The sequence below is a fragment of the Catharus ustulatus genome, chromosome 12 (genome assembly GCF_009819885.2).
Source record: "Catharus ustulatus isolate bCatUst1 chromosome 12, bCatUst1.pri.v2, whole genome shotgun sequence".
In the NCBI taxonomy this organism is placed as follows: Eukaryota; Metazoa; Chordata; class Aves; order Passeriformes; family Turdidae; genus Catharus; species Catharus ustulatus.
Genome location: NC_046232.1, coordinates 18,152,331 through 18,165,183, shown reverse-complemented (window position 1 = coordinate 18,165,183; position 12,853 = coordinate 18,152,331). Strand labels below are relative to the sequence as shown.

Sequence of the window (12,853 nt, the reverse complement as noted above, 5' to 3'; positions counted from 1 at the left end):
GTCACCATCTCCTCCTTTGCTGCACAACACACCAGGACATCCTTTCCTCTTTCTCATTCCACCTTCTCCCCAGAGGCATTGCTGGCTGATTATTGCCACCACCAGCTGCAGTTACTTGAATATCTTTTTTTTAAAAATAGGAGTAATTAAGCATCTTGGACATCTAAGCATTTGGCATGGTTCCAAAGCACCCAGCATGGCCTCCCATATAGGATTCCTTTTTAATGGGCCAGATTTATTCTTGTGAAAAGAAATCTGTTTCAATAGCACACTTTTTGTTTGGGGTAGGTTTTGTGCCTGTCAGTGGCATCCATCAATCTCTTTCATGTTTCCAGCCTCACCACTTAATGCCAATCAACCCTTAAAAAATAATTGCTCCCAAACCAACTGGATGCCTCTGGATTCACTTGAGAAAGACTGCCTGAGCTTTGAAGTATATCCCATAATGATGGCTGGCATCTCCAAAAGTAATAACTGCACCTACTTTCTTTGTGATTGCAGCATTTGATGTGTGCTGGGCTCTGGTGCCTGGTGGAAGGAGACACCTCCTGTAAAACAAAGCTGGACCCCCCTCTGGATGGCACCGAATGTGGCGCAGACAAGGTAATCACAATGTCAGCAGCACTCACCTCTTGTTTCCCAGCATTGGGAATAATGTCTCCAAGATGTTCAGTATTTACCATAAACCCATAGCTGGTCGTGTTCTGGGTTGTATTTGAGGTAAAAAGTGTGCAGAGCATTTAGCCTGACATTTGGGGAGTGCTGGAAGATGAAGAAAGCAAAAATGGCTCCTTAAAACCTTTATTGCTTCTGTAAGTAGCTCAAATTCAGTGATGTTCTGTTCTTTTTGAGATATAATTTGCTGTGTTTATTTTTGTATGTATTTTTTGGAGCTTGCCTGGTTTGGTGACTCATCCCCCTACTTACTGGTTTTGGACTCTAATATTTTTTTTGTCTGTGGTATAGTTGGGGAGGTAAGAAAGGGTAAAATTAAAAAGCCTGGTTGCTGAGATCAAGGATTGGAACCTTTACTTTACTTGCAAATAAAGATAAACAATGACAAGAAAAACTGGGTCCTGGAAACCATGACAAGGAAGCAGAAAAAAAAGGGTTTTAGACCCTTTCTCTAACTGGAGGAGTCCTGGTGACTCTTTCATAAGGTTTCTTAGCAGTGCTCACTGTGTCACATCCTGGACAGACCAAGTTTGCTGCTTGGTCAGGAGCCAGCACAACCTATTAGAATCAGAGGGGTTTGGGGCTTCAGCCAAGTTAGGTCCAAAACACTTCAATCACTTTGTACATAGTGGGAACAGTGCTGATGAAGGCATTGCTTTGGGGTAGAATTTCTTGGACTCCATTTCTGTGAATCGTGGGACTTTAAGTCTTAGTACTTAGATAATTATCTGCTTTATAAAGTAAGGGGCTTTCTATGATTGTTTTTTTAATGACAGAACTCCCTTCAGGGGCTTGTTGAGAGTGACACTTAAATTTCTACATTTCACCTCTCCCTTCCTCCTTCTCCCACTGCCATCTCACCAAAGCCTCAAATCCCTAGAAACTTAAACATGGACTTGTTGCAATCCCTCAGACATCCTTTAAAGCCCACCTGTGCAAGGTCAGGGCTTCTCCCCAGGCTGTGCTAACGTGGTTTCCTTGCAGTGGTGCCGAGCTGGGGAGTGTGTCAGTAAAACCCCCATCCCTGAGCACGTGGACGGGGACTGGAGCGTGTGGAGCCCGTGGAGCATGTGCAGCCGGACGTGCGGAACAGGGGTGCGCTTCAGGCAGCGGAAATGTGACAACCCCCCGTAAGTCCTCACACCATCCTGCCTCCTTTGGCCCTGCTGGAAGCCTTTTCCCTTTTGGGCAAACCCTGCTGCAAGAGTACAGGGGAGAAATGAGCAGCAGAGCTGTGCAAATACCCTGAGAAATTTCTCATTCACAAGCTGCAGGTCAGAATCCAGGAGTGACTTGAAGTGGGTTCTGTGGAAGTGGCTTCAAGGGTCACCTTTGGAAGTTTACCATTGCAGTGATTCAAATACATACAGTTGGATTAGATATATGTAGTTTGGCAGAAAAACTGACACTGTGTTTCCCCTCCAGCACTACAGTGAATGAGGAGAGGCTGATCTGGGTCTGCCAAAGTGAGCCAATGTGCCTTCGAGATCGGTTTTGCAGGGAGTGCTTGCTCTGAGCTTGGGGAGCAGTGCAGTGGCTCACAATGATCAGTGTCCCAGAGCTGTGGTGGCAAAGCCCCTTGAGATGCTCTGTAGGTCAGGATGTGCTGCATAAGAACAGGAAGGTTTTCATGCATGCAGGGAGCCCTGGTGCAGTTTAGCTTCTGCACAGTGACTACAAACAAGCTGATGCTCTCTGCATGGGCTTGGACTTTTTCTGATTCAGGACAAAATGTAGGTGTTGCCCTTCATCCCTCAGGTCAATTGAGACCCATCTGGGAGTCTCTTCATCACTTTGGAGTCCTGAAGAGGTTGCAATGGTACCATTTACCTGGCCACCCCAACTGTGTTTATTGTAACTCCACAGCCTTGGGAGCAGCCCTCCAAGTGGGGTGTCTCTGACTTTATTCAGATTTTAGGTTTTCTTCTACACACAAAGTACCCAAAGCTTTTCTTTTTAAATTGGGGCTGAAATTCTGCATAGCAACACAGTTACTTTGAAGACATGCCTAGATGATGGATAGGCTCACAATTGCTGCTGTTGACCTGTAATCATGTGAAAAGGATTTTTTGTGTATGCCTCTCCTTATCTGAGCTGCAGTTGCACGTGTGTAGTATCCAGGTTTGATTTTTAGCAGCTCATTTTCCTGAAAAGGGTACTGAGCTGGTTTCTTTGCTGTCAGCTACAGTGCTGACCAAACCTAAATCCATCCATCATCGTTCCTTAAATTACAGGAAATGCTCCTTCCAACACTGCACACTGATTTTAAAATTCTCTTGCTCATATACATTCTTGGCTGGAGATACACACGTGATCTTCTTTTGCTTCAAATTCCTGGCCTCAGCCCACTTCTGCAGCTGGTTTATTCACTGTCCAAAAATACTGGCTAAGGGATTTATCTATTATTTTGTATATATTTGGTCTTGGGGTTTTTTTTTTACAGGAATCTCTGCTCCTGCCAGCTGACTCTTGAGCCTGTGGGACCAGCAGTATTTTTAAACCAGTTGCTTCACTGTTTGATTTGGTTTTTCCTTTCTGTAATTTCTTTGAGCATTGACATGCATTGCCTCTCCTTGGTTGTAAGGAGTGTGTCATAAGCCAGTTTGCACATGCAGACTTTTGAGTTGTACTGCCTTGTATTCTTGTCTAGGCTTTGGGTTGTTGTTGTACAGTTAGACTGAGGAGAAAACCACTGGCTTAAACAGAGCATCCCTTCTCCAGACCCCTCTTGTCATGTAAAAGGGTCATAGCAACATAGATGGGCTTTGATTTCTTCAGTTCCATTGGTGGGTGGGTTCTCTTGGCATAAATACAGTGAAAGGTGGTTATGGAGCCGCCTACCAGGAGATCTCACACTGTCCCTGTTTCAGACATGGGCCAGGGTGGACTTGGATTGCACTGTTTATTGGAAATCCCAGTGCTTGAGCTCTTAAGTACAAGACTTGGGACCTGCAATTCCAGATTCCATGCTTGTGGGTTTTTTGTTAGTATTTTGTTTTATTTTGCAAAGAAAATAAGGCTATTGCTGAGAATTTGAATTTTCCTTCTTCTCTGGGGATTCATAAATAAAAACAGATAGGCTTTGCAGGTGTTTTAATTCTGATGTTGCATTAGTGGCCTTTCCTGCATGTTTAAAACCAAATGTGTGGACTGGCATGGATTTCATGGATGGAGGTTATCTGCAGCAAGGTTTGTTTCTGGATACCCTCCCTACAGTGCAGGTTAGAGCTGCTTCTCTGCTATTTTAATGGCAAGGAGAGCACATGCTGAAGAGATATTTGCTGTATCTCCATCCTCAGGAGTGTTTGAGGCAAAGCAAGGTGGGAGGGAGAAGATGGAACATTCCAGGTGTTTGGTGCTGACCCTGCTTTTGTTGCCCACTGCAGCCCGGGGCCAGGTGGGAAGAATTGCCGGGGGGCCAGCGTGGAGCACACGGTGTGTGAGAACCTGCCCTGCCCCAAAGGGGTGCCCAGCTTCAGGGACCAGCAGTGCCAGGCCCACGACAGGTACAGCAACAAGAAGAAAAGCCTCCTAACAGCTGTCATTGTGGATGGTGAGTTTTTTCATCTCCCTCTGTAATTCCTCGCTGTTCTTTCACTGCAGTTTCTCATCTGCAGGGCTCCCATTGTTGCTGAGCAGGCCCCCTTTAGCTACAGCTGAAAGACTAATTACAATTAATTGTTCTTGGTGCTGCCCTGCTGTTCCTTTAGCCTTCTTAATAGAACATACAGAGTTGTCAATGCTTCACTCATCTTTTTGAAATGCTGGGAGAGCAGTGCCTTAATTTGATTCCCAGTCTGAAGTTGGGAATTTCAGACTGGGAATCAGAGAGTTGGGAATTTAAATGTTAAAAAATTCCAGTTAGTTTGAAACTGAAAGAAAAAGGTGGATTCCCTGTGACATTTTAAAATTTCTATCACTTTGGGGCATCTCAGCATGATTGCCTATGTCACCTACATTCCTTTAATGCTTCCTCTGCTGGATCATGCTGTTCATCTGCTGTTCAGCCAGATGGTGGGATAGGAAATGGTCTGGAGAACTTGTTCCTCTAAAAGCACTGGCTGTAGCCTTTATTTTGTGAGACACAATGACTTGATCATTATTATCAGACTGCTGAATGTTCTCTGTAACAAACATCTTCCCTTTACAAACAGATACATGGAAGTGTATTGACTAATTGGTTTTCTGTGCTGTTTAATCTTGGTCTCATCAATGTAACCCTTTAATAGTGGTATTTTAAAGTGGGGAAATGACAGGCCTAAACTGAAAGCCTCATGGTCCTTCAAAGATGACATATCCAGATCCATTCATGCAGAGAATGCATCACCATTGCCTCAAACCCTTGTGCCTCAAACCCTTGTGCTGTTCCCAAGGACAGTTGTATTTCTTTTCCCAGATAAGCCATGCGAGCTCTTCTGCTCCCCACTGGGCAAGGATTCTCCTGTGCTGGTGGCAGACAGAGTCCTGGATGGAACTCCCTGTGGGCCTTATGAGACAGACCTCTGTGTTCATGGCAAGTGCCAGGTGCAGTAACTTTCTCTTCTTCTATTTCTGGTGTTAGGTTCAGTCTGGGGCAGCACTGTGTGGGTGGCTGTGGGGCTGTCCCTGAGGGGAGGGGACAGCCCTGTTTTGTAAGTCCCTCTACAAGTGCTGCATGGCCCTGTGTCCTGGTCTGAGAATTGTGCTGAATGCCCTAGGTATAATATTGCTGAACAGCTGGGAATGCTCAAAAATCACATTTGCTCATGTGCATGGCTTGGGTGGGAAGGGACTTCTGTGAGGGGAGCAGATTGGAGGGGGAGTCTGGCCTGCTTAACTGCTCTTTTTTGGCTATTAGAGGAATCAGTGATAAAAGCACTGAAGCTGCAAATCAGCTTACAAATTGTCACTAGCCTGTTACAAGCAATATCTTGCCAGAATCATGATGCTTTTCAGATCCACCCAGTTCCTTCTTAGAAATATTGAGGAAGTTTTTCAGTACCAGTTGCTCCTTGGCTCATGCAGCTACATGAGCCAGAGTGTTCAGATTGAATTCCCTTTCCCTTAGGGTGATGGCCTATAACCATTGCAGTGATTATTTCTCTCTAACCAAATTACACACAGATCCAAAATGAGGTGTGGGAGATCTCTGTAATAAAACTTTATGGTTTGCTGAGAGTTTGTAACACATTGGATGCTAAGGAGGGCAGCTCTTGGAGCTGGTGCTTCAGGTTCCTGGAGTTGTAGACCTCTAGAAGATGGAGATTTAATGCTTGGACAAGAGAAGGGAGATGAGAAAAATGTGTATCTAAGGATCATGAAGGACTGGAAGTTGTTTGGAGTGGGTGCTCCTGGTGATGCACTCAGGTCATTTGTCACAGACAATTTGACAGGGCAGGCTCTTCATGAGTTTCCCCTCTCCTCATCATGGAGCACATGTTCAAAGTCACTGTGTCCCAGTGGTGGGAAAGTGTTCACTTGGCTACAGCAGCCTTGCCAGGGCTGAATTCTTCCTGGCAGCTCTTCCCTTTGAGTTTCTCCTCACCTAGATTTGTATCCTGTGGTAGGAATTGCTCTTCCTGGTATTAACCAGCCCTGGTATCCACCAGAACAGCTTTTTAGCATCACCCTTTATTTCCACTAACTTCACTGGTTTGCCCTGGCAAACTAGAAAAGTTAGTGGAAATAAATCAAAATTTGGCATTATTTCTGATTTCTGTGAGTGTTTAAGAAATGCCAAATTTTATTGCTTTGAGCTTTCCAGGCAGGGAGATAAATGAACACAATACTCACATGGGTGTGAGAGAGGCTTTTGGGGGCATAAAGCAGCTTAACTAACAGCAATGCAAAGAGAGAAGTGAAAAATCTTTGGATTGAATTTTGCACTGCTGCAGGAGACATTTCACACTGTTTCTTGACAAATGATGCTGAAGAGGCATTTTTAATTCACTCTTTCTAATTTATTCCAATGAAGAATATGAACAGCAACAGTCTGGGGAGCCAGTGCAAGTTTGATTCTTTATAATACAAAGTGCTTTGCACATGGTGCCAGGTTCATGGTGCATCCCAAGTTACTTCATTCTCCCCTGGTTTTGGCTAAAAAACCTAAAAAAAACCCCATTAATAACCTTTTATAGTCAGGCCAGCTGTGCACCTCCAGCTGTGTGCCATTGACCATTACTCTGGGCTGGCCAGTTTTATTGCTCCAAACCTTCAGAACTGTCACAAATAGTAAATCAGACATGATGGCAAGGCACGTTTTTTTCATCCAGGGAGGATCAGTAGCCAGCTCCCTCCAAATGAATTCCTTTATGAGCACAGAGCACTGGAGGTACAGCACGAAAAGCAAATTGCACTCAGAGTCAGGGGCAACTGCCTTTAACTGTGCAGAGAGGTGATGACAGCTGCAGAACATTCAGTCCATTTGCATCTGGCTGAGAAAAAATGTGAAATGATCAGTTCAAGCCGAGCAGATTTGCAAGCCCTGTGAACTCATTTATAATACTGCTCTGCCATATATGCAGTGCTGAGAATTGCCACATGTGCCTGTGTACCCCACTTGCCACAGATACTTGTCTGACTAGCTGCCTATTAAACCAATTTAATTGCCATATCCATTTAATTACTCCTCTCCTTGTTTCTTTACCCAGAGTAGACAAAGCCTGGCAGTAAGCATTGCAGGGGGCCTGGAGAAGAGAATAAGTGCTGAAATCAGAGGGTGGTATTACTGTTATTTATTTTCTTATGTAATCCTTCCAGTTAGAGGCTCTCAAAGGCAGGAATGACACACTGTCAGTGCAACAGACAAATTAGCAGCAACCATTGCCTGTGAACATCTAGCCCAGGAAATGTAATAGATCTTCTCCCTTCATTAGTTGCTCCTAAATGCAGCTCATGAATCGTTCTGGGATGATGAATGAATGTAGATGAACATGGCAGAGAAAAAACTGCAGCAAGGAGAGGAGGGTTTTGAGAAGGAAGGCAGGAACAGATTCTCTGAAGCCTCAGAATGCCCCAAATACATTTGAGCACTAAGGGAATTTTCCTTCACTTGTACTTTGTGAAGTTCCTACAGTTTCACTTTAAAGCTGAACTCCAATCTAAAAGGTGTCAATGAAGCCTTTGGTGTCAGCCTCACTATCCCTGAAAGAAAATCATCAAAAGCAGCAGCATCTCTGTATTTATCCCTTACACCTGAAGGCAGCTGGAGTGAGTAGACTTGGTTATTACTTTGATCATGCATAGAAGCCCCAAAGAGCAAAGCCAGCCCTAAATTTAGCACAGGGGTTCCTAAATCACCTAGACTCTTTCTAGCCTTACTCCTTGTTTTTGAGATGAATCATAAGGTCTCAATTCATTTTTTTCCTTGTTTGAGTTACTTTTGAGGGTGAACATTTCAAATGCACCATTTCTTACCATCCTCTGAGCAAACTGCCTCCCCTGTTCCAAGTGTATGTTGGTCTTTGACCCTTTCTCCTCAAAATGCACATGGTCTTCGAGCAAGAATTTATTTTCTCCAGAGATTTTTCAGAGAAAGCAAATCTGTAGCAGGCTGGAGAACAAGAGCAGCCTGATCTGTTGGAGGAGGAGGAGGGTGAGTGCTCATTTAGGCTTTGCAGCAATTTGCTTTTCCTGTCATGGACACTGCAGCCATGGGGAAGGTGGAGTAGGGCACTGCAACCTGCACCTCACACTGGGTTCATCTTCTCCTATTTCTCTTCAAGTGACAAATGGCTTTCAGGGAGAGGATTCCCTGAGGGTTTTGTTCTTCCCTGGGCCTGTGGGTGTGTGTTTGATGAGAGAACACTCATGAGAGCAGGGCACTTTCTAACCCCTGACAGTGCTTTGCTCTGTGCTGCTGAGGTTAATTCAAAACTGCTGGCAGAAGTGGAACTAAAAAAAGTGTCAGATGTCACAGAGCAGAGGGGTGAGGAGAAGACAAGCTGCTCAGCTGACTGTTATGATGCACATGACCTTGTGCTGGCTTTTCTCAGAGGAGGATTAGTCTGAGCCTCATGACAGCATGAGAACTTTCCAGTGGGGACTACAGATTGTGCTTCAGGATGTAATTTAAGGTCTCTGTGAAAAGAGAGACCTCCTGTATAGCTGGACTGGGCTGGAGATCAAGGGCAGTCTTTGCTATGATTTAACAATTTAGGAGGTGAAGATGTTTTGGCTCTGTCTGCAGTTTTCTCATGAATGTTTTGTCATATCACACCTCCTAAACTGGCTGGTGAATCCACAGTATGTTTAATGATAATAAACCACATATTAGGCTGTTCTGGCACAACAAAATTGTTACAGAACTCCTTTCTTCTGAAAGTGATTGTCACACTCTCTGAAAAGGGTGCACAAATTGGAAAATGGACAGATTTTCAAAACAGCTTCTGCAAACTGGACAGGCAGAGTGTCAGGAGAGTGCCAGAGGTGGCAGAGGAGAAATTGAAGTTGTCTACTGGACCTGCTGCTGGCAAACAGTTTTTTTTATACTTAGTACCCACTTTTTGCATTTGATTGATGCCTGCAGTTCTGGCTTTGTCTCCTCACTTGAGTATTTTCCATGTATTATTCATATTCCTACTTTACAAACTGTGGTACAAGATGTTCCAGACTGGGTAGCTTGTCTCCATACAACAACTTGGCTTAGCACTGAACTTTGATAAATTATTTAGTGCATGTGCACAAAATCCAGAAGGATTGTCTGAACTACAGAAACCTGTTGTATAATTGCCTTTTTGTTTTTTTCCATGTCTGGATCTGGAGCAATGTAATCTGAGGTTAAAAAGAGTATCAGGGATTTTGGTAAGGCATAGTGACAAAACCAAGTTTTGTTGATATCCTACTAGTTTGTGGTGTACTTTGCAGTAGGGTATGAAAAAAAAAACAAAACCCCATGCTATTTCCCCCAGTTTTTCTCCCATGTTATCCCATGGAAAGCATATAATAGAACAGAAGCAAAGGAGTTCCTGAGATGGGAAATAGCTTTGTATTATTTGCATGTTCTCTCATGAACACAGTTTTTGATACATAACCTTCAATATCTGTGTGAAAAATCAAGAATTATTGTGTCTAACACCTCCCCATGAGCTGCTGAGGGATCTAAGCACAAAGTCAATGGCAGGTGACATTGCAGATCTAAAGCAGATGAGATAATTTAAAAGAGGAGGTGTCTAACTCCTGATCCAGCAGAGCTGCTCTGATTCAGACAAAATCTGAAGCCTTGAGAAAAGACAGGAAGGTGTTTGTTGAACTAACTCCTATGTGGATTCCAGTCCTTAGCACAAAATGTTTTGTGGAACAGAAATTGCAGTAACTCAAAGATGAACTGCTTGATTAGGGACCCAGGCTCAGCTCACCCAGCCCTGACAGCCACCCACAACCCTCCACAGGGGCAGACGTGTTTGAAACAACAAAATAAGAATTCTCTTCCCCTCAGATCTGAATGTCACTTGCTCACATCTGTAATTCCTGTTTCATGTGGTCCATCCCTGGAGGTATCAATGGACATTGGATATTATGGACAAAATAAATTGGCAATGTAGATGAATCTGTCATAACCAGCCTGCTCTGTACATGATTAATTTGCAAAGTGGCACATGTTGCATCAATATTTATATTTGATCCATTGAGACAGCCAGTTAGTTCAGCATATGGGAAGCATTACAGTTTTGTGAGCCTACAATGTCATTTCTTGCACAGAGTGGGTGTATATAACAAAAATAATTGTGTTTATGTAGCAAAACATACCCTCACAAGCTGTATCAATTGAGCTCTTTCACAGCCATTGAAAATACAAATAAAAACATCATTAAAAAATATCCAAGCAATACAGAGAATAGTTCACACAGAAGAATCCAAGTGATATGTATTCAAAAGAGAAGAGTTTTCCTATGCTGGAGCCAGCTATGACTGAAGCTGGAAATACCACCCAACAAGCAGTACTTTCAGATGTTTAATTATAAAAATGAGAAGAAGGGGGAGGGAGAGAAGGAAGGGTAGACAGAGATATCAGCTTAAAGAGAATTAATTTCAGGCCTTTGGCTCAGAAAACATGCAGGTACCTGCCAATGTAAAGGTCAGTGGCTAGTTCCAAAATGTGTCAGAGTAGAGACAGCCTGGGTGGAAGAGCCTTAAGAAACCTGTGGACACATTTCTGACTGTCCATGCTGAGCATTTGAAGCCCTAAAAACTTATTTTCATGTTTCTCGCCAGCATTCCCATGTTTTAAAGCTGCTTCCCTTCTCACCAGTCCATTCAAGACTGATGGAAGTGAAAGTATCCAGCAGTTGCTGGATGGGCTGGTCCATGGACTCAGTCTGCTCATCTGCAGGGTAACTCTTGGGTCAGAAAACACACAGGAAATTATTGTTATTTACAAGGTCTTTGTTTCTTCAGAATGGAAAGCTTCCCCTGTCTTAGTTTAATAAATCCCCTTACCTTGATTGGTTGGACTGGACAGGAATCAACACAAAGCAAGAGATGGCAAAGCTCAAACAATTCCCTTGAACTATTTAGGTTTTAGGGGATTCTTTCTGCACTGTGAAAACTTGACTTCTGTGTAGTGAAACTTGGGATTTTCCCTTTGCCTTCACATTTTGGAAAGCTTTCTGCAGGCTGAGGAGAGCTCTGTATTAAAGGATGGGCAGTATAATACACAGAGCATTTGTCAGTGGATGTACACACTTGGAGGTTTTTCCAGCCAATGCTGCAATCTCAGGGGCTCTCAGACCTTGGAGAAATCTCTGAGTTACCAGCCCAAGGACTGCTGGCAGGTACTTTGCACCCACAAAGGGACAGCCACAGTGTTCTGCTCTTCCAGCCCTGTCTCTTCCCCTTTGATCCACTGATCCACTTTTATTTAGAGTGGCCATGGTGGTGGTTTTAAGAGTATTTTCCATGTGAGGAGTTCTCAAAGGATCAGAGTGACCAAGGTGGTCACTGTAATGTGTTTCTAAATTACTTTGCAGCTTTTGGAATCCATTGTCAAATCTTACCCAAAGCTGTTTCATTATGTACTGTTATTAAATGCACTTTCAGTTTGGAAATGATTGGAAGACTTAGGGAGAGGGAAACAGGCTCTAATGTTTGTGTAGACAACACTAAAGTGCTTCCAAGGTATTTTTCCCCCATAAAGTAGCAAGAATGCACCAATTTTCATCTTGAAGCCAAGAAAAAAAAAGTGTTTTATTCTCTTAGAGATATTCCTTTCTAAGTAGCTATTTCCTGGCCCAAACATGATGGAGGCTTTAAATCTCAAGGCCTGGATTGAGGGAAATTCTGCCCTGTGGATGGGAGCAGTGGTGCCATTGAAGAGGAGGGTGCAAAGGCCATTCCCAGTTCCTTCACTCACAGGGAACTGGGTGAAGATAAAAGGTAAAAACCAGCAAAGATACTGAGAGCTCCATTTGTGGATTCAGTGGGTTATTTCCATGCCCTTCAGAGAGGGCCTCTCAAGTCAGAGGTGCCAGTGACCAAGTAAAGGTGTGAGGAGATGGCTTGTGTTGAACCCCAGTCTCAGATGGGGACTCAGCCTTCCCAAGCTTTGCCGCTTCCACTGCTTTCCATTATCTGGGAAACTGCAGCACAAACACAGAGCATGTGATTGCCAACTCCCCATTCTTTCCCTGCCTCTGTTAGAGTCCTACAGACTCCTCATGTAGCTCTGGGAATAAGTGTGGTTCAACACTCATTATGTTCCCTTTATTCATCTGTGTGCTCACATAGTGCTAATAACAATGCAGCACAATAAAAGATAGCACCAGAGCCCTAAATTAAACACAGCCTTTCCAGTATCTCAGCAGGGTGGCAGACAGACATTTATTTCCAGCTGCCTTTCAGCAACCCCATTAATAAATCATCCTGATTTTCCTGGAAGGAGAACTGCTGGGACATCCTTCTGTTCTGGGGGCAGAATCACGTTCAATATCCCAAAATTATTTGTTGGACATGGGCGTGAATTTAAGCTTGAGAGTTGCAATTGCCAAAAACTTCACAATCCTCTTCCTACCTCTTTTAACTCCCATTTATACTTTTATACAGGTTTTTTCCTGCTCTTCCTGTGCACCAATGTAGGTGCTGTGCCAGTTAATGAGCAGAATTTCCTGGTATGTGTTTAGGGTGATCATCCTCTCTCAGCATGTCTGTCCCTAATGATTTACCCAGACAAGCTCTGCATCAGCACACGGCGGAACGCTGGCAG

The 12,853-nt window shown here is 43.8% G+C and overlaps 1 protein-coding gene across 1 annotated transcript in view; it reads left to right on the top strand.

Moving 5' to 3' along the window:
* The window catches only part of ADAMTS17 (ADAM metallopeptidase with thrombospondin type 1 motif 17), a 159,203-nt gene that overhangs the window by 91,355 nt on the left and 54,995 nt on the right, over nt 1-12,853 (top strand). Inside the window, exons 11-14 of the mRNA XM_033071032.1 lie at nt 502-603; nt 1,660-1,805; nt 4,062-4,228; nt 5,072-5,199. Coding sequence (XP_032926923.1) covers nt 502-603; nt 1,660-1,805; nt 4,062-4,228; nt 5,072-5,199 — 543 coding nt within the window. The remainder of the gene's footprint in view (nt 1-501; nt 604-1,659; nt 1,806-4,061; nt 4,229-5,071; nt 5,200-12,853) is intronic.